Source organism: Galeopterus variegatus, unplaced genomic scaffold, assembly GCF_000696425.1.
Source record: "Galeopterus variegatus unplaced genomic scaffold, G_variegatus-3.0.2 Scaffold4257, whole genome shotgun sequence".
Classification (NCBI taxonomy): domain Eukaryota; kingdom Metazoa; phylum Chordata; class Mammalia; order Dermoptera; family Cynocephalidae; genus Galeopterus; species Galeopterus variegatus.
The window spans coordinates 66,535-84,462 of NW_007730368.1; the positions used below are offsets into that span (position 1 = coordinate 66,535).

The following is a 17,928-nucleotide window of genomic DNA, read 5'->3' on the forward strand; positions in this document are numbered from 1 at the left end:
GTGGCTGAAATGCCCAAGATTTTTTTTTTTTTTTTTTTTGGCAGCTGGCAGTACATGGATCTGAACCCTTGACCTTGGTGTTATAACACCGTGCTCTAACCAACTGAGCTAACCAGCCAGCCCCCTAAGCACACTTCTAACCCCAACCCCCAAACCAGCTCCAATCCCAACTAAACCCTAGACTCTAACTCGACCCTTAAACTGGAGTCTTCCCAGACATATAGAGGCTGACTGTGGCTCCCACACCATCTCTGCCCCTCGCCCCAGCTCCAGGCCCCTCAAAACCTCACCCACTCTGACCTACAAACTCACCCAATTCCCTAACATTAACCCCACTCCCAGCCTGTGCATGGCTTGATATCAGCTACCCCTGAAGACCCCATGGACCCCACCACGTTCCCACATGTCACCACGGAAAATGGCCTGCCCAGTTACCCCTGCCCCTCTCCCCACAGAGTACGCCAACAAAGTGTTGCTCTGTCTATTCACGGTGGAGATGCTTCTCAAGTTGTATGGTCTGGGCCCCTCTGCCTATGTCTCTTCCTTCTTCAACCGCTTTGACTGCTTCGTAGTCTGTGGGGGCATCCTAGAGACCACCTTGGTGGAAGTGGGTGTCATGCAGCCCCTCGGCATCTCGGTGCTGCGATGTGTGCGCCTCCTCAGGATCTTTAAGGTCACCAGGTGTGTGGGGAGGAGGGGGAACACTGGGGTCCCAAACCTAGCCCCAACAACCCCCACCCCAGCTCCAATGAGAACTTCATCTGCATCACAATCCATTTAGCAAACATCCATTGAGTGCCTACTGCACTCGTTGTGGAGCTTTTCCAGGCCCTGGGGAAACATCAGGAACCAAAGCAGACACAAGTGCCTGCCTTCATGGAGTTTAGAGTCCACTGGGAAGAGTATAGTCTCCATTTTCATCTCCTTCTTCAACCTTAACCCCTGCTCTAACATTATCCCCAACTCTGTCTCCAAACTCTACTCCATACTCATCCCCAACCCCCAGCCAAAGCACCATCTCTAACCCCAACCTCCAACTACACATCATCCATAAGCCCATTTACAACACCAACACCCAAGCCCAACCCCATCTCCCACCTCATCCCTAACTCCCAGCCCCAGCCCCATCACTAACCACCAATAACACCATCCTCAATCCCCAAATACAACTTTCACATCCCTAACTCCCAACTGCCACCCTATCTCCAACTGCAACTCTGTTCCCAGCCCCAGCCCCAATCCCATCCCAATCCCCTCCTCTGTCCCAAACCTCAACTACAACCTTACCCCCAACTCCATCTCCGGCCCCAAATACTCCACAACTCCTAACCACAACCCCATCCCCAACCCCAGTCCCAACCTGAAACCTAATTCTAGCTTCACCAATTTCTTTTTTTTCTTTCTTTTTTTTTTTTTTTAAAGATGACTGGTAAGGGGATCTCAACCCTTGGCTTGGTGTTGTCAGCACCACGCTCAGCCAGTGAGCAAACCGGCCATCCCTATATAGGATCCGAACCCGTGGCCTTGGTGTTATCAGCACCGCACTCTCCCGAGTGAGCCACGGGCCGGCCTTAGCTTCACCAATTTCTATCTAAACCTCATCCTAACCTCATCTCCCATTACACCCCTAATGCCAAGCCTAACCCCAAACCCAATTTTCCTCTCACTTCTTACTCTCACCACACCTCAACTCTAAAATCACATTCAACCATGACACCAAAGGCTATTTTAACCCAGCCTGCCCCAGTGCAACCCAGGCTGGGGTCCTGCCCTGGCTCTTGACTCTCCAGTGGACACAGCATCAACCCTGTGCCCTTTCGTCTTGGCTACAGACACTGGGCATCTCTGAGCAATCTGGTGGCATCCCTGCTCAATTCAATGAAGTCTATCGCATCGTTGCTGCTTCTCCTCTTCCTCTTTATCATCATCTTCTCCTTGCTCGGCATGCAGCTGTTTGGGGGCAAGTTCAACTTTGACCAGACCCACACCAAGCGAAGCACCTTTGACACCTTCCCCCAGGCCCTCCTCACTGTCTTTCAGGTGGGGCCTGGAGACCCTGGGATGGGTGGGTCGGAGAACCCTGGAGTTGAAGAGGGTCCCAAGAGTTTCCTGGTGATTTCCCTCCCCCAGATCCTGACTGGCGAAGACTGGAACGTAGTCATGTATGATGGTATAATGGCCTATGGCGGCCCCTTCTTCCCAGGGATGCTGGTGTGCATTTACTTCATCATCCTCTTCATCTGCGGCAACTGTATCCTCAGAGTCTTGGGGGTCTGGATGGTGGCGGGGGGGAGGGGGCAGCTTGCTTCTCCATCCTTTGCAGCCTAAGCTCACTGCAGACATCCTATTGAACGTGTTTCTTGCCATTGCTGTGGACAACCTGGCCAGTGGAGATGCAGGCACTGCCAAGGATAAGGGCAGGTGAGGTCTGGTTCTGCCCCAAGCAGCCTCTCCCTGGGATCCCTGACTGGGTACTCCACACACATCCCACACCACCGGAGATACTTCCAGTCACCCTGGCAATCCTCACCTCCAGATACAACCTCCCAGTCCTCCTGGCAATCCCCACCTCCAGATACATCCTGCCAGTCCTCAGCCATTCAACATACATTTGTTGAGCACCTACTTTGTGCCAGGTTCTGTTCTAGATCCTGAGGAGACAGAGTCCTTGCCTTCGTGGAACTGACATTCTAGTTGGGGAAGCCAAGCACAACACAAATAGATGAATATGTAGTATGATTAAGTATATGTTAGTAATAATGAAGAAAAAGAAAGCAGAATGAAAGGACAGAGAAATGAAGATTGCTGTTTTGGTTAGGGTAGTCAAGGAAGGTCTCTATGAGGAAGTGACATTTGAATGGAGAGCTGAATGAAGCAAGGGAGTGTGCCATGCACATATCTGGGGGAAGAGTATTCAAGGCAAGGGAACAGCAGGTACAAAGGTCCTGAGGTGGTAATGTTCTTAGCACATTCAAAAAAAAAAAACACCAGTGAGGCTAAAATGGAGTGAGCGAAGAGAGTGGTAGGGAGTGAGGTCAGATGGCGGGGGGAGGGGAAATGGGGGGACCAGATCGAGGGCATTCTGGGCCAGGATGAGGACTTCGGTTGATGCTGAGTGCGGGGAGCCATGGAAGGGTTGTGAGCAGAGGATGGATGTGCCAGACAGGACTTAACAGGCTCCCTCTGGCTGCTGTGAGAACAGACTGTGGGAGATGAGGGTGGAAGCAGGGAGGTTCTGTGGGATGCAAGAAAGGTCTGTTCTGACTGCAGTGACCCTCCTCAGCCTTGCCCATCCACTGCGATCTGCAGCAATCACCCCCTGTTTCCTCACACAGGGAGAAGAGCAGTGAGGGGACCCCCCCACAAGAGAATGGAGTGTTGGTGAGTCATAAGCCTGGGCACTGCCTACACCCCCCACCCCCACTACAACCAACACTTGTCTATGTGTGTGTGTGGCTTTATCCCCCGTCCTCTGCCTATTCATTCCCCTGTTACTGCATCCCTTCCATGCCTCCCCTGTGTGTATCCCCGGTGTCTCCCCCACCATCAGCGACCCCCATCTTCCTGTTCCCAGGTGCCTGGTGGGGAGAATGAGGAAGAGGAGGGTGCAAGGAGTGAAGCAGCAGGCAAGTGGGCATGGTCAGATGGAGGAGGTGTGGGACTTTGGGGACAGAGCCCAGGCAGACAGCTCCTGACCCCTGAGACCCTCCTCTCTGGGGAGCAGCCTTTTCCAAGATCTTTCTGAAAATAATGGGCTTGGTGAATGGTCAGCAGCATTTGAGAAAGTTGAGGTTAAAGAAGAGAAATAGATGTTTTGTTTTACTGCAGAACTTCTCAGACCCTTTATTATAAAATAGTGTGTATATTCAACATTTATTCAACACACATTTGCTGAGCTCCTGCTGTGTTGCTGGCACTGTTGCGAGTGCTGGGGGTACAGCAGGGGACAAAACAGACTAAAATCCCTTTCCTGAGAAGCTGACATTCTAGCAGGGGAATGGGAAGAATTTGCTGTGTGACAAGCACTGTTCTAGGTGCTTTACATCAATTTTCTCAACTATTTTTCTCTTTTGCTCTTTTTCTGGTGCCAGGCATGGAGGAGGAGGAGGAGGAAGATGAAGAGGAGGAAGGAGGTGCAGGGCATGTGGAACTCCTGCAGGAAGTAGTACCCAAGGAGAAGGTGATGCCGATCCCTGAGGGCAGCGCCTTCTTCTGCCTCAGTCAAACCAACCCGTGAGTTCTGGGAGTGGCAGGGGCCAGGGCAGGAGGGACTGGGGCAGGTGGGGCTGGGGCAGGTCGAGGGCCCATGGAGCAGCCAAGGCTGGGGGGTGTGGAGGCACAGCCTTTTGCAACAGGAACAGAGCTGCATGCCCTGGGCTCCCCAGATCGATTCTGTGGTCCCAGGTTCTGACCACAGCCCACTCCCTCCCTCCAGGCTAAGGAAGGCCTGCCACACCCTCATCCACCATCACGTCTTCACCAATCTTATCCTGGTGTTCATCATCCTCAGCAGTGTGTCCCTGGCCGCTGAGGACCCCATCCGAGCCCACTCCTTCCGCAACCACGTGAGTCTTGGGCTGGGGGCTGGGGGGACACTCCCAGGGGTGTCCTACTGGGCACAAGCCTGTCTGGACCAGAGTGTAGACAAGGAGAAGACACCTAGTTGTGTCAAGAGAGGATTGATAATGGCAGCTACTGCAGTGCCAGCCTTTACTGTGTGTGCAGCATGCTTGGGGAAGCACCAGGGAGGGGGTCAGAGTTTGAGTGAGAAGGAAGCTGTCTGTGCTCAGAGAGGTTAAGCAGGCTGAGGGCACCTCTGTGGCTGGGTAGAGGCAGAGGAGCCCAAATCTGAGCCTAGTCTTTCTGACGGCCAAGGCTTTGGGCTTATAGAGAAGTCCTTGCTGATGATGAGAGGGAGGGGAAGAGGGGGGAGGGACAGCACAACTTACACAGAGAGGTTCACACGCACGTGTACACACACGCACACCTACAGTCCCCTTCTTTCTCGCCCCCCAGATCCTGGGGTACTTCGATTATGCCTTCACCTCCATTTTCACTGTGGAGATTCTACTAAAGGTGACTAATGGGCCCCCAATCATACCCTCAGTTGTCCCAACACACTTCCGGCCCACCTCGCAGCCCACCTCCCCATGGGCCCAGCTGGCCTCTGGCCCTGCTTCCCACCCACCCCCACAGTCCACCTCTCCTATCCCCACCCCCTCTTCCCCTCAACCATCCCCAGGTCTGGGTCTAGGCTGATGTCCTCCTGTCCCCAGATGACGGTGTTTGGGGCCTTCCTGCACCGTGGCTCCTTCTGCCGTAGCTGGTTCAATCTGTTGGATCTGCTGGTGGTCAGCGTGTCCCTCATCTCCTTCGGCATCCAGTGAGTCCCTTCCACCCACCCCCCGCCGAGCCCATCCCATTCTTCTCACAGCCAGGGCCAGGCCTGGGCCAGGGCCTGAGGACTACCCCCTCCCCAGCTCCAGCGCCATCTCCGTTGTGAAGATTCTGCGAGTACTTCGAGTACTGAGGCCCCTCCGAGCCATCAACAGGGCAAAGGGACTCAAGGTAACCCCAGTTCACCCAAACCCACAGTGTCCCTGGGGCCAGGGTCACTGATAAAACTGACCATTTGCACTGATCCACGACCACACGCCTGGACCCAATTTGTGAACACACATCCCTGACCACTGGCCATATAGCCTGACCCATGTTCCTTACAAGTGACTATACATTCCTTACCAGTGGCCACATTTCTCTGACCCAAGTCTCTGGCGTGTGGCCACATATTCCTGCCTGGCAGACACTTATTCCTGGCTGGTGCCCACACGTCACCAGCCGACAACACTGCCTTTTGACCATATATCCCTGACCACACATCCCTGACCCGTGACCACATGTCCCTGGCCCAAGTCCCTGAGCCACATCCATGACCAGATTCCCTGCCCTGGGGCCACTGTGGCTTGTGGAGTCCATAAGCCATATGGATGGGTGCCTGCAGCATGTGGTGCAGTGCGTGTTCGTGGCCATCCGGACCATCGGGAACATCATGATTGTCACCACACTCCTGCAATTCATGTTCGCTTGCATCGGCGTACAGCTATTCAAGGTGGGGGAAACACTGTATGGAAGCCCAGGCAGGGGTCAAGGTGGGCGGTGAAGGGTGAACCTACTTGACAGATGTCCTCCCTACAGGGGAAGTTCTACAGTTGCACTGACGAGGCCAAACACACCCCCCAAGAATGCAAGTAAGTGCCCAAGACCCACCCTCAGTGGAACCCAGGACCTCTCCCAAAGGCAGTAGAGGCCACTAGATCTCACCAAGGCCCCTAAAACTCCTAGAGCTTCCTCCCAAGAATTGCAGAGACACCCAGATTTCCTCAAGTCCCCCAAGATCCCCCAGAACTCCCCAAGGTCCCAAGATACACCCTCAGAACTCTCCCAAGAACTGCAGAGGCCCTCAGATCTCACCAAGCCCTCAGAGTCCCCCAAAACCCCTCTCCACATTCCCCAGAATTAGCCACATTCCACTCTAGGCCTCCCCAGTAATTTCTGCCCCCACCCCAAGTCCATGGCTTCCATCTTGAGACTCCTGTGGAGGGTTGTGGTTAAAAGCATGGGCTGTGAAGTTGGACATTCCTGGTTCAAATCCACTTCATGAGACAGGTACATTTCTCAACCTTACTGTGTCCCCTTTCACTCGACTGAATAATGGGGATAAAAAGAGTGCCCATGAGCATCTCACAAGCTCCACTACTGTGCCCTGCTGCCTCCATGCTGGAGACCCCAGACCCTTTTCCACAGTTCCACACCCCTCCTCACCCACCTGGCTCATCTGCAATATCCACAGGGGCTCCTTCCTGGTCTACCCTGATGGAGATGTGTCACGGCCCCTGGTCCGGGAGCGGCTCTGGGTCAACAGTGATTTCAACTTTGACAATGTCCTTTCAGCCATGATGGCCCTGTTCACTGTCTCCACCTTCGAAGGCTGGCCTGCGTGAGGGGCAGGGCCCCAGGGATGGCAGGGGGCTGAGCAGGGGGTCTCTAGGGGACTGGGTTGGGAGGTCCTGGTAGTCGGTGGGAGTGTACGTTGGAGATGTGATGAAATCTTGAGACTGAATAGAGTTTTCTGGAGACTGATGGGTGTATCAGAGGACTGGGTGGGGGCCTCCCAGAAGCTGGCTGGGGGTTCTTTTGCAACTTGGGCAAGGTGTCTCTAGGAATTGGGTAGAGGTCTTTGAGAGACTAAGTGGAAGCCTAGAGAGGACTGGGTAGGGTTTAGCCAGGACTGGGTGGAGGTATGGGGAGATGGGTAGAGGAATCTCTGAGGAGATGGCACAGAGGATTCAAGGTTTCCAGAGAGCTGTGCAAGTCTTTGGGGTACTAGCTGAAGATGTGTAGAGGGAAGGAGCAGGGGATTCAAGTTGATGGGATGGCAGATTTAGAGACCTTTGGGGGATTGTGGAGGAGTCCCAGGGAACTGCATGGTGGTCTCCAGATGGCTGGAGAAGAGGATATAGAGATCTGTGGGAACTCGGGATTTTAGGGTCTTTGATGGCCTGGATGGGGATTCTCTGGACTGTTAAATGGGGGTCCTGGGTCTCTGGGACAGGGGATTTTGGATTCCTTGAGGGTTTGGTGGGAGTTTTCTGGAGTACGCATGGAGGTCTCAGGTGATTTAGGGTCAGAGGATTTAGGGGTCTTGGGGTGCCAGGCAGGAGATTCTAGGGTGTCTGTGATAAGTGGTGTTGCGGCAGGTCTAAGGGGGCTGGGACATCCCCTCACCTGCCCCCACCTCTACCCACCACTGGCTCCCATAGGCTGCTATACAAGGCCATTGATGCACATGCAGAGGACAAAGGCCCCATCTATAATTACCATGTGGAGATCTCAGTGTTTTTCATTGTCTACATCATCATCATTGCATTCTTCATGATGAACATCTTTGTGGGCTTTGTGATCATCACCTTCCGTGCCCAGGGCGAGCAGGAGTACCAAAACTGTGAGCTGGACAAGAACCAGGTGACCTCAGACCCCTGACTCCCTACCCATGGCCAGCAACCCCTGCCCCTTTGCCTTGGGATCCCACTACTCACTCATGCCTTGCACTGATTTGCAGCGCCAGTGTGTGGAGTACGCCCTCAAGGCCCAGCCACTCCGCCGTTACATCCCCAAGAACCCGCATCAGTATCGCGTGTGGGCCACTGTGAACTCTGCTGCCTTCGAGTACCTCATGTTCCTGCTCATCCTGCTCAACACGGTTGCCCTAGCCATGCAGGTCTGAGCTCTCCACCCTGACCCTATTCTCTCTACACAGTAACAAAACTGACAGAGACTTAAGCTATAAATACATTCATCACATTACTTCAAATCTAAGGCCAATAATTGTAAATTGCATCCCAATTTCAGAGATGCAAGAATGTAGACTGGCAAGTTAGCTCAGTTGGTTAGAGTGCAGTGTTATAGCAACACCAAGGTCAAGGGTTCAGGTCCCCTTACTGGCCAGCCATCAAAAGAAAACAGAGATGTAAGAATGTGAAAAAAAATGGTCACTGGGAGATTTTCATCTCACAATAAATTCCAAATGAATTAAACACTAAAATAAAAAAGAAAACAAACAAAAAATAAAAAAACACCAAATGGTCAGTGGGCCATTGTAAGTTGCCATTGATTGTAAAATGCATCCCAATTTCAGAGATTATAAAATGTGAAAAGATGTGCATCCTGGAGTCAGTGAAATGTGGTAATTACCTTACATAAGGAGAAGTGCAGAGGTAGGCTGTTCACTCATTGCTCATCCAGGACACAGGCTCTGCCTGTCTTTCTGCTTCACCATTCTTAGCAAGTTGGCTCTCATTCTCATGGTTGTTGCTTCATGGTCACAAGACCTTGAAGCCTGCTGCAGTTCCAAGCATCGAAACCATGTTCAAGGCAGGAAAAAGGAAGGAGAGTTGCACCAGGTTGCTCTCCTCATTTGAGCCTTTTATTGGAAAGCAAAATATTTTTCACAGGGCCGGCCCAGTGGCGCACTCGGTAGAGTGCGGCACTTGGGAGTGTGGCGGCGCACCTGCCGAGGGTTTGGATCCCATATAGAGACCGGTCCGCTCACTGGTTGAGCGCGGTGCGGGCGCGACACCAAGGGTTGCGATCCCGTTACCGGTCACGAAAAAAGACAAAAAGGAAAAATATATATATTTTTCACAGAAGCTTCCAACCAGCAGCAGAGATACGTTTATGTCTCATTAGGCAGAACTGGCCTTGCCTAGCTGCAAAAAAAGCTAGAAATCAAGAACTGGGCTTTCCAGAATCTGTAATGGGAAGCCAACCCGTAGTGTTACCATGTCCCCAGATTCATCTCAGCCCAGGCCAGGGAATATTCGGTTGGGGATGGGGGGGGTCTCTGCCTCAGGCTCTGTCCCCACCGGATTTTCTCCCCCAGCACTATGAGCAGACTGCTCCCTTCAACTATGCCATGGACATCCTCAACATGGTCTTTACTGGCCTCTTCACCATTGAGATGGTGCTCAAAATCATCGCCTTCAAACCCAAGGTGCCCCCCAGCCCTAGATCGACCCCCGGTGGGTGAATTCCTTGGGGGTGGAGCACATTGCAGAGCTCTCAGGGGGCAGCAACAAGGGAGTCATGAGACTAGGGAGTGAGAGGGATCCAGGCGTGGGCCCATCGTGTGGTCCAAGCCAGGCCCTGCCTCCCCAATGCCCCTACCACCACTGGCTCCCTACCCTGGTGTGCTAGCTCGGAGAAGACAAGATACTGCTTTCCTCCTGCCTACAGCATTACTTTGTCGATGCCTGGAACACGTTTGATGCCCTTATCGTGGTGGGCAGCGTAGTGGACATTGCCGTCACTGAAGTCAATGTGAGGACTGACCTCTCCATTAACCCTCTCCCCCTACACACCTTCCCCCACCCCTATCCCAGGACTCTCTTTCACATGGGTAGATGGCTCCCACTCACATCCTCCCCACTCCTGGAGACTCAGTGCTCCTTATTCTAGCTCTATCTATTCTGAGTTGGGCTCAGCCAAAATCCCCCCCATCAGCTCCCTTATTCCATTTTGCAACCTATCCACTGGCTCCAACATCTCCTAAAATGACTCTATGTTATTTCTGTTATCTCTTTCATTGCCTCTACATCCCCCTCCTTTGGCTCCATCACCTCTTCGGACTACTTCATTGGCTCCATTTCCTCCACCAACTCCACCGTCTCCAACACTGGCTCTTTCATGGCTCTGTCATCACCACTGACTATAACACTGGCTCCATCATCTCCTCCATTGGGTACTACATGGCTTTATCACCTCGACTGACAATGCTACTGGTTTTGTATCTCCATCACTGGCTCCTCCATTGAGTCCTCCATCGGTTGTTTCATCTCCACGACACCACTGACTCCATCATTTCCTCCATTGGCTCCGTCTCTCTTCCACCATCTCCTTTACCCTCTCCTCTCCCTTCCACGCACATTACCACCTTTTTCCACAACCATCTTGATCCACTACCACATAACCTTCCCCATTGTCCCCTGCATATTGACCATACCATCATCCCCTATATCTACTCCGTCATTTCATCCCTCATTTGGGCCCGTGATCTCATCATCTCCTCTATCACCTCTGTCTTATCTATATCTCCCTCCAGAATGGTGGCCACCTGGGCGAGGTAACCTCCCTTCTCCTTTACTCTGCTTCTTTTCCCACCCATCTTCCCTTCCTCCCTTTTTTCCCAAGAGTCTTTAGAAATGCTCCCTGGCCACCCTGGGGCCTGAGTTCTGAGGCATTTGGGGGTTGGGAGGGCCAAGACATGAGACAGGGAGGTGGCTGGAGCAAATGTAAATGGAGCATCCACTGCACCCCTAACCCCAGAGCTCTGAGGACAGCTCCCGCATTTCTATCACCTTCTTCCGCCTCTTCCGAGTCATGCGACTGGTCAAACTTCTCAGTAAGGGTGAAGGGATCCGCACATTGCTCTGGACATTCATCAAGTCCTTCCAGGTAATTCCCCACCCCATCCCTTTGACTACATCTCATCCCCACTTCACACCTCTCAGCCTTCCCCTTTACCACACCCAGAACTACAGCTCCCACTTCCACCTTGCCATTTCCAGCTTTCTCTTTTTTCTGGGTTCTCAATTCCCACCATGCCTCTGGCCTCATTGACGTTACTCTATTCTATTTAATAACACATCCACATCTGGGAGACACTGGTAGTCCTGAGCACTTAGGGGATGGACTATATCTCCTAGCAGGCCCAGACCAATGGGAGTGGTACATTCTGGGTCTTATGGTTCTCTGCCTGGACCTGAGCATCTACCATCCTGCCCCCCCTGCATCCCCATCCCCGCAGGCCTTGCCCTATGTGGCTCTTCTCATCGCAATGATATTCTTCATCTACGCAGTCATTGGCATGCAGGCAAGTGAGGACCCTCAGGAGTATCCCTCAGGCACCCCTCTGCTGTTGGGGATGTCTGTAGGAATAGCCCCAAAGTTGGGATGGTGGGTAGAAAGAGAGACAGACAAGCTGGGTTAGTCTGCACATCTGTTTAACAGGATCAGCCGTGCCTGCTTGTCAGGGTTTCAAGGATCCTTTAGGTATTAGAAGGTGTGAAATGGATGGGAGCATGTAAGGGCATGGATTTACCCCACTGACACAGCCCTGCATGCCCACAGATGTTTGGCAAGGTGGCTCTTCAGGATGGCACACAGATCAACCGAAACAACAACTTCCAGACCTTTCCACAGGCCGTGCTGCTTCTGTTCAGGTAACATTGACCCATTCCCCTGCCACCTTGGTTTCCAGCATGCCTGTGGGTGCCCACACACCCTCTCTGGGCCCCAGACTGCCTGAACTATGGAAATAGCAGGACAGCATAGGGCTCCATATGGCCCAAGACCCTTTCTGGCTTTGATTAGAATCTGTTAGAATATTCTAGTCTTGGCCATTGTCTTTCTGGCTGTAGGATGCATCCCCTTCTTAGGCCTCAGTGCTCTATCTGTAATATGTGAACATGACTGTCATCAACATGGCCACACTAGCTGCTAAAATATTGAAATGCAATCTATGCTAGATATAGTCCCTGGTGAGAAGTGGGTCATCTCTGTACTCCCCCAGCCCCCCATAACTGCACTTGCCATGACCTCATAGCCTCCCTTTCAGGATGCCACCTTTGTGTGATCCTCATAGGTGTGCCACCGGTGAGGCATGGCAGGAGATAATGCTTGCCAGCCTTCCTGGGAATCGGTGTGACCCTGAGTCTGACTTCGGCCCTGGCGAGGAGTTTACCTGTGGCAGCAATTTTGCCATCGCCTATTTTATCAGCTTCTTCATGCTTTGTGCCTTCCTGGTAAGGATCATTTCCTCACAACCAACACTACTGCCATGGGGGCTGGCCCCAAGGGGCCCAGGGGTGACCAAGTGAGGTGGGCAGCCCAGATCTTCAGAGTGAGTAAAAGGGCTGGCCTGACAAGATCAACCCAGGGACTCATGACCAAGTGACCATATACGTTCACCCCAGCCTCCCACCAAGCCCTCACGACCCTGCTCTACCCTTCACCTAACCTCTTCAACTTACCGGTCCACAGATCATAAATCTCTTTGTGGCTGTGATCATGGACAACTTTGATTATCTAACCAGAGATTGGTCCATCCTGGGTCCCCATCACCTCGATGAATTCAAGAGGATCTGGTCTGAATATGACCCTGGGGCCAAGTATGCCTCTAACCTCTTACCTGGAATCCCAGAGGACAATGCACTGCCCTACACAGTCCCCTAGCCACAGAACCTCTGATCTATACATCCCATTACCCCAAGATTTCCACTGCCCTCTCCAGCTGCCTTCTGGTTCTTCCCTGGCAGCCTCTGGGGTGTTGGTGGGGGGAAGTAGTGATGAGTTGGTGGGGCCTTGGAAAGGGCTAGAGGGGATATTGCCAATCCAGTGGTGTCTCCCCAACTGCCTCAGGGGCCGTATCAAGCACCTGGATGTGGTAACCCTGCTCAGACGCATCCAGCCTCCCCTGGGATTTGGGAAGCTGTGCCCACACCGAGTAGCCTGCAAGGTCTGTGCACCTGCCCACCTCCCCAGGCCTCTGAGAAGGCTGTCCAGCACATGGCAGGGGTGCGCAGGGATCAGCCCCGGGTGGGGAGGGGTGTTTGGTCATATCTTCAAAAGTTTCTGCCCCTGGGCATGCTTGCATGCATACCTGGCATTTTCCAAGAGTGGGTTCTATGCCTCTGTTGTTCGCAGAGACTTGTGGCTATGAACATGCCCCTCAACTCAGATGGGACGGTGACATTCAATGCCACACTCTTTGCCTTGGTCCGGACATCCCTGAAGATCAAGACAGAAGGTGGGGGAGGGGGCAGGAGTGGGAGGGTTCCTGGGGAAGGTGCAGGGAGAAAACTCAGAGTGTTGGGCCCCACTGCTAGCTTGGAACCTCAAAATGGGTGACTTTGGCTTCTCCAGGCCTGTTTTCCCCCATCCAATGGGGGTGGTGTGTGGCTACAGTAGATGCTTATGATGCCTCCCTCCACCTGTGAGGGGCAGCTGTGAAGGTTCTTCCTATTGGCTCATGCCTGCATTTTCCCCCAATGCAGGGAACCTGGAGCAAGCCAACCAGGAGCTGCGGATTGTCATCAAAAAGATCTGGAAGCGGATGAAGCAGAAGCTGCTAGATGAGGTCATCCCCCCTCCGGATGGTGAGCTATCCCACCCCAATTCCTTGAGCCAGCTCCTGAATGTCAGATGACTGCTCTCAACCACAAAACCAGCACTGGCTCAGGGTGTGAGGGGGAGTCCATGCTGCTGACTATAAAGGTGGGGAAGTGGGGGCAGGATAGAAGACCCCTCCATAACTTTGCCTTCTCTCCTTGCCCCCAGAGGAAGAGGTCACTGTGGGCAAATTCTACGCCACATTTCTGATCCAGGATTATTTCCGCAAATTCCGGCGAAGGAAAGAAAAGGGGCTACTAGGAACTGAGGCACCACCAAGCACCTCCTCTGCCCTTCAGGTCTTCAGGGTCTAGTGTGGGCGGACGTGTATGGAATCATTGTGGCTGAGGCTGACCTCCATCCTGATCTCATGAAACCCATGTGACAGATGAGGAAACTGAGGCCCCAGTCCACACAAAGGATCGGGGTGGCTGAGAGGCTCCTTCCCCCACCCCACACCCCTGCATGGGAAGCAGGCTCCTGGAGGGGAAGTGTAGACCCTGAGCTGCCCAATTCCCTATTTTTCCACCCCCACAGGCTGGTCTGAGGAGCCTACAGGACTTGGGTCCTGAGATTCGGCAGGCCCTTACCTGTGACACAGAGGAGGAGGAGGAAGAGGGGCAGGAAGGAGAAGAGGAAGATGAGAAGGACCCAGAAACAAACAAAGTGAGGACAACAAGTTTTCACTTTACAGTCAAGGAATTCTTGATTGTAAAAATACTCCCTCAATCTCCTGAGTGACTTTGACACTGCCTCTGGGGAGAAGCCTCCTCTCAATAGAAAAAATATTTATTTAGTACCTACCATGGGCTGTTGGAGGGCAAGACCCAGATTCAGCCCCTGGGGAGCTCGGGGATCAGTGGGGGAGACACATGCATGACCAAGTGACTTAACTGCAACACGGATGCAACATTCAGTCCTATGACGCTCCACAGGCCCTGATGGGCTCCCAGCCCCAGTCTCGCCGGAGCTCCAGGATTTCTGTGTCTCTTCCTGTTGGAGACAGGCTCCCAGATTCACTCTCCCTTGGGCCCAGTGATGATGATGGGGGGGCTCCCAACTCCAGACAACCCAGCGTGCCCCAGGCTGGATCCCATACCCACAGGTATCGGCAAGCATCCAGGGGAGATGGTGAGGGAAGGCGGGGACTAGACATTGGATGGGGGTACTTCATGGGACATGGGAGGAGGGCCCAGGGACATTTGAGTGGAAATTTGGGAAGGATGGAGGGATTTGAAGGGCTCAGGTGGGAATAGAGGGTAATAAGATCTTCATATGAGAAATCTTCCTATGAGGAATACCTTGACAAATCTTTGCAAAGGTTTAATGCAAAAAACACATGATGTGGAAAAATAGGTCTAAGTTCAAATCCTGGCTCTGCCATTTCCTAAGTGACCTTGGACTAGTCACTTAGTTTCTGTGATCCTCAGTTTCCTCATCTGCATAGGGGGCTGATAATAGCACTTACTTCATGGGTACAATGAAAGGATGAAATGACATAACACATGTCAAGTGCCTAGCTCTTACAGAACCCCAACACAGCCCCAGTTCCTGTGTTGAAGCTTTATCTTCAACGGGCCAATTTTGATTTTTTTGTTTAAACTTTGGGTCCTTCTAATGAGATAAACGTCTATTGAAAGAAAGCTCACATTCACTTTATTTTATTTTATTTTATTTTTTTAAAAGATGACCGGTAAGGGGATCTTAACCCTTGACTTGGTGTTGTCAGCACCACGCTCAGCCAGTGAGCGAACCGGCCATCCCTATATGGGATCCGAACCCGGGGCCTTGGTGTTATCAGCTCCACACTCTCCCGAGTGAGCCACAGGCCAGCCCCTCACATTCACTTTAAAATTATTAATGGTTAATTTTATGTTATCTGAATTTTTCTCAATTAAAAAAAATTGTAAAGCCCAGTGTTTCTGTAAAGGGTAGGGCATGGGACGATAGGGCCACATATTGAGTGGATCTGGTCTGCCTAATGTGCCTCACTTTCCCAGGAGAAACTCTGGGGTTCTCATTTTCACCATCCCAGAAGAAGGAAGTCCTCAGTCCAAGGAAGCCAAAGAGCAAGACAATCAGGATGAGGAAGAAGTCCCCAACCGGTACACTGGCACTGCCACATAGGATGAGCCCACAAGCCATGTGTGGGAGGGCAGGACTGTAGGTACCCCATCTCCCCTGCCCAGGCCTGGGTTCACCCCCAGCCCTCCCTCCCACACAGGCTCTCCTACCTGGATGAGCAGCCAGAGACACCCCCGCGCCCGATCCTTTTGCCACCTCACAGACCCCAGAGATACAGAGATGGGCAGCATGCACCACGCCGCCGTCTGCTGCCCCCCACACCTGCAGGTGAGAGTGGGGATGGGCTTTGGGAGCACCCTGAGGACCAGCAGGACAGAGAGCTGGGGAGGTTCTCACATTGCTCTTTGCCCCTGGTTCCCGCACCCCAGGTCGGAAGCCGTCCTTCACCATCCAGTGTCTGCAGCGCCAGGGCAGTTGTGAAGATTTACCCATCCCAGGCACCTATCACCGTGGGCGAAACTCAGGGCCCAGCAGGGCTCAGGTGAGGAGAGGGAGAGGTGCTGGGGTCTGGAGGGGTGGGGGCAGCCTAGGCTGAATTTATCAAACATGTCAGGCCGTTCTGAAGAACGGAACACATAGGATCGAAGGCACACAATCCTCACTGTACTTGCGAGGTGGGTACTATTATGATCCCCAGTATACAGATAAGAAAACTGAGGTTCAGAGAGGTTTACCCAAGGTTACACAGCTAGTCAGTGGCAGAGCTGACATTTAAACCCAGGCCTTCTGTGCTCTTACAGAAACTCAAGTCTGCTTTACGTACATTTGGTTTGACTCCAGTTGTATGTTGGGGGAAAGGGGTAGGCACAGGAGTGAGTCCTAGACCCTCACAGCCCACCCCTCAATCCCTGCCCCTCTGGTGTTCATTCTGACTCAGGGTTCCTGGGCAACCCCTCCTCAGCGGGGTCGGCTCCTCTACGCCCCACTGCTGTTGGTGGAGGAAGGTGCAGCAGGGGAGGGATACCTCAGCAAATCTAGCGGTCCACTGCGCACCTTCACCTGTCTGCACGTGCCTGGAACCCACTCGGACCCCAGCCATGGCAAGAGGGGCAGTGCCGACAGCTTAGTGGAGGCTGTAAGTCCAGAAGGAGTATAGGCAAAAAGGATGGGGGAGAAGGGGAGGAGGTGGGAGCTGGGGGGAGGCAGGAAAAGCGGTCCCGAGGCTCTGTGTTGTGCATGTAGATATCTCTTTGCTCTGTGACCTCTGCTCAGCACAATGTATGCACCACTGTCCCCCACTGACTTCCCTGCACGCCCTCATTGTCACTTCGTTTATCCACACTGACCCTTCTGTGCACCCTGTACCCTTCGTCAACACTGATCCCACCTCTGCCCGCAGGTGCTCATCTCTGAGGGCTTGGGCCTCTTTGCCCGAGACCCGCGCTTTGTGGCCCTGGCCAAGCAGGAGATTGCGGATGCTTGTCGCCTGACGCTGGATGAGATGGACAGTGCTGCCAGTGACCTGCTGGCACAGGGGACCAGCTCACTCTATAGTGATGAGGAATCCATCCTCTCCCGCTTCGATGAGGAGGACCTGGGAGACGAGATGGCCTGCATCCATGCCCTTTGAATTCCCACCCCTCCCCCATTGCTCAATAAACCTCCTGTCCTCCCCTCCCCAGAGGGAGACGGTTGTGGGCCACACCCCTGGATTGTGGTGTCTTTGCATTGGGGACCTGGGGCTGCCCAGTAACCCCCATCCATCCATCCATCCCGTTCCAGCCCTGAGCCACTGCCCACACACGGGTATTTACAGAAATCAGGACAGCCAGGCCTGATTATTCAGCGTCAGGGAAGGAGGGAGGAGAAGCAGGAGGAAGAAAAAGCAGCCCAAAAAAGCTGGAGATAGAGTACAGGTGGAGGGGGAGGGGAAGGGCACTGGACAGAGATGGAAGAAAGGGTAGTGAGAGGATGTGAGGGGTGCTTGGATGAGGAGAGGGGGTAAAGCAGAGATTCCACAAGGGATCAGCTAAGTCAGACTGAGAAAGTACAGACAGGTGAGAAGGAAAGGATAAGGAGACCGAGAGGAGAGTCCCACCAGTGGAAAGGCCTGGAGGTAGGAATCGGCCTGGTATGTGATATATCTTAGGCAGAGGGGGCCTCTGACAGCATCAGGAA

General features: G+C 53.1%; 1 protein-coding gene across 1 annotated transcript in view; it reads left to right on the forward strand.

Annotated features, from left to right (window-relative positions):
• The window catches only part of CACNA1F (calcium channel, voltage-dependent, L type, alpha 1F subunit), a 28,200-nt gene extending 10,738 nt beyond the window's left edge, over positions 1-17,462 (forward strand). Inside the window, exons 15-49 of the mRNA XM_008587134.1 lie at positions 456-681; positions 1,833-2,040; positions 2,131-2,251; positions 2,340-2,421; positions 3,336-3,381; positions 3,575-3,653; positions 4,092-4,233; positions 4,436-4,565; positions 5,017-5,076; positions 5,277-5,383; positions 5,481-5,568; positions 6,002-6,109; positions 6,196-6,248; positions 6,851-6,997; positions 7,821-8,022; positions 8,120-8,278; positions 9,440-9,550; positions 9,793-9,876; positions 10,658-10,678; positions 10,882-11,010; positions 11,363-11,428; positions 11,686-11,777; positions 12,200-12,359; positions 12,598-12,725; positions 12,976-13,072; positions 13,261-13,363; positions 13,611-13,712; positions 13,894-14,024; positions 14,263-14,391; positions 14,661-14,830; positions 15,726-15,830; positions 15,950-16,077; positions 16,179-16,291; positions 16,688-16,885; positions 17,150-17,462. Coding sequence (XP_008585356.1) covers positions 456-681; positions 1,833-2,040; positions 2,131-2,251; positions 2,340-2,421; positions 3,336-3,381; positions 3,575-3,653; positions 4,092-4,233; positions 4,436-4,565; positions 5,017-5,076; positions 5,277-5,383; positions 5,481-5,568; positions 6,002-6,109; positions 6,196-6,248; positions 6,851-6,997; positions 7,821-8,022; positions 8,120-8,278; positions 9,440-9,550; positions 9,793-9,876; positions 10,658-10,678; positions 10,882-11,010; positions 11,363-11,428; positions 11,686-11,777; positions 12,200-12,359; positions 12,598-12,725; positions 12,976-13,072; positions 13,261-13,363; positions 13,611-13,712; positions 13,894-14,024; positions 14,263-14,391; positions 14,661-14,830; positions 15,726-15,830; positions 15,950-16,077; positions 16,179-16,291; positions 16,688-16,885; positions 17,150-17,380 — 4,256 coding nt within the window. The 3' untranslated portion in view covers positions 17,381-17,462. The remainder of the gene's footprint in view (positions 1-455; positions 682-1,832; positions 2,041-2,130; positions 2,252-2,339; positions 2,422-3,335; positions 3,382-3,574; positions 3,654-4,091; positions 4,234-4,435; positions 4,566-5,016; positions 5,077-5,276; positions 5,384-5,480; positions 5,569-6,001; positions 6,110-6,195; positions 6,249-6,850; positions 6,998-7,820; positions 8,023-8,119; positions 8,279-9,439; positions 9,551-9,792; positions 9,877-10,657; positions 10,679-10,881; positions 11,011-11,362; positions 11,429-11,685; positions 11,778-12,199; positions 12,360-12,597; positions 12,726-12,975; positions 13,073-13,260; positions 13,364-13,610; positions 13,713-13,893; positions 14,025-14,262; positions 14,392-14,660; positions 14,831-15,725; positions 15,831-15,949; positions 16,078-16,178; positions 16,292-16,687; positions 16,886-17,149) is intronic.
• Positions 17,463-17,928: the final 466 nt, after the last annotated feature.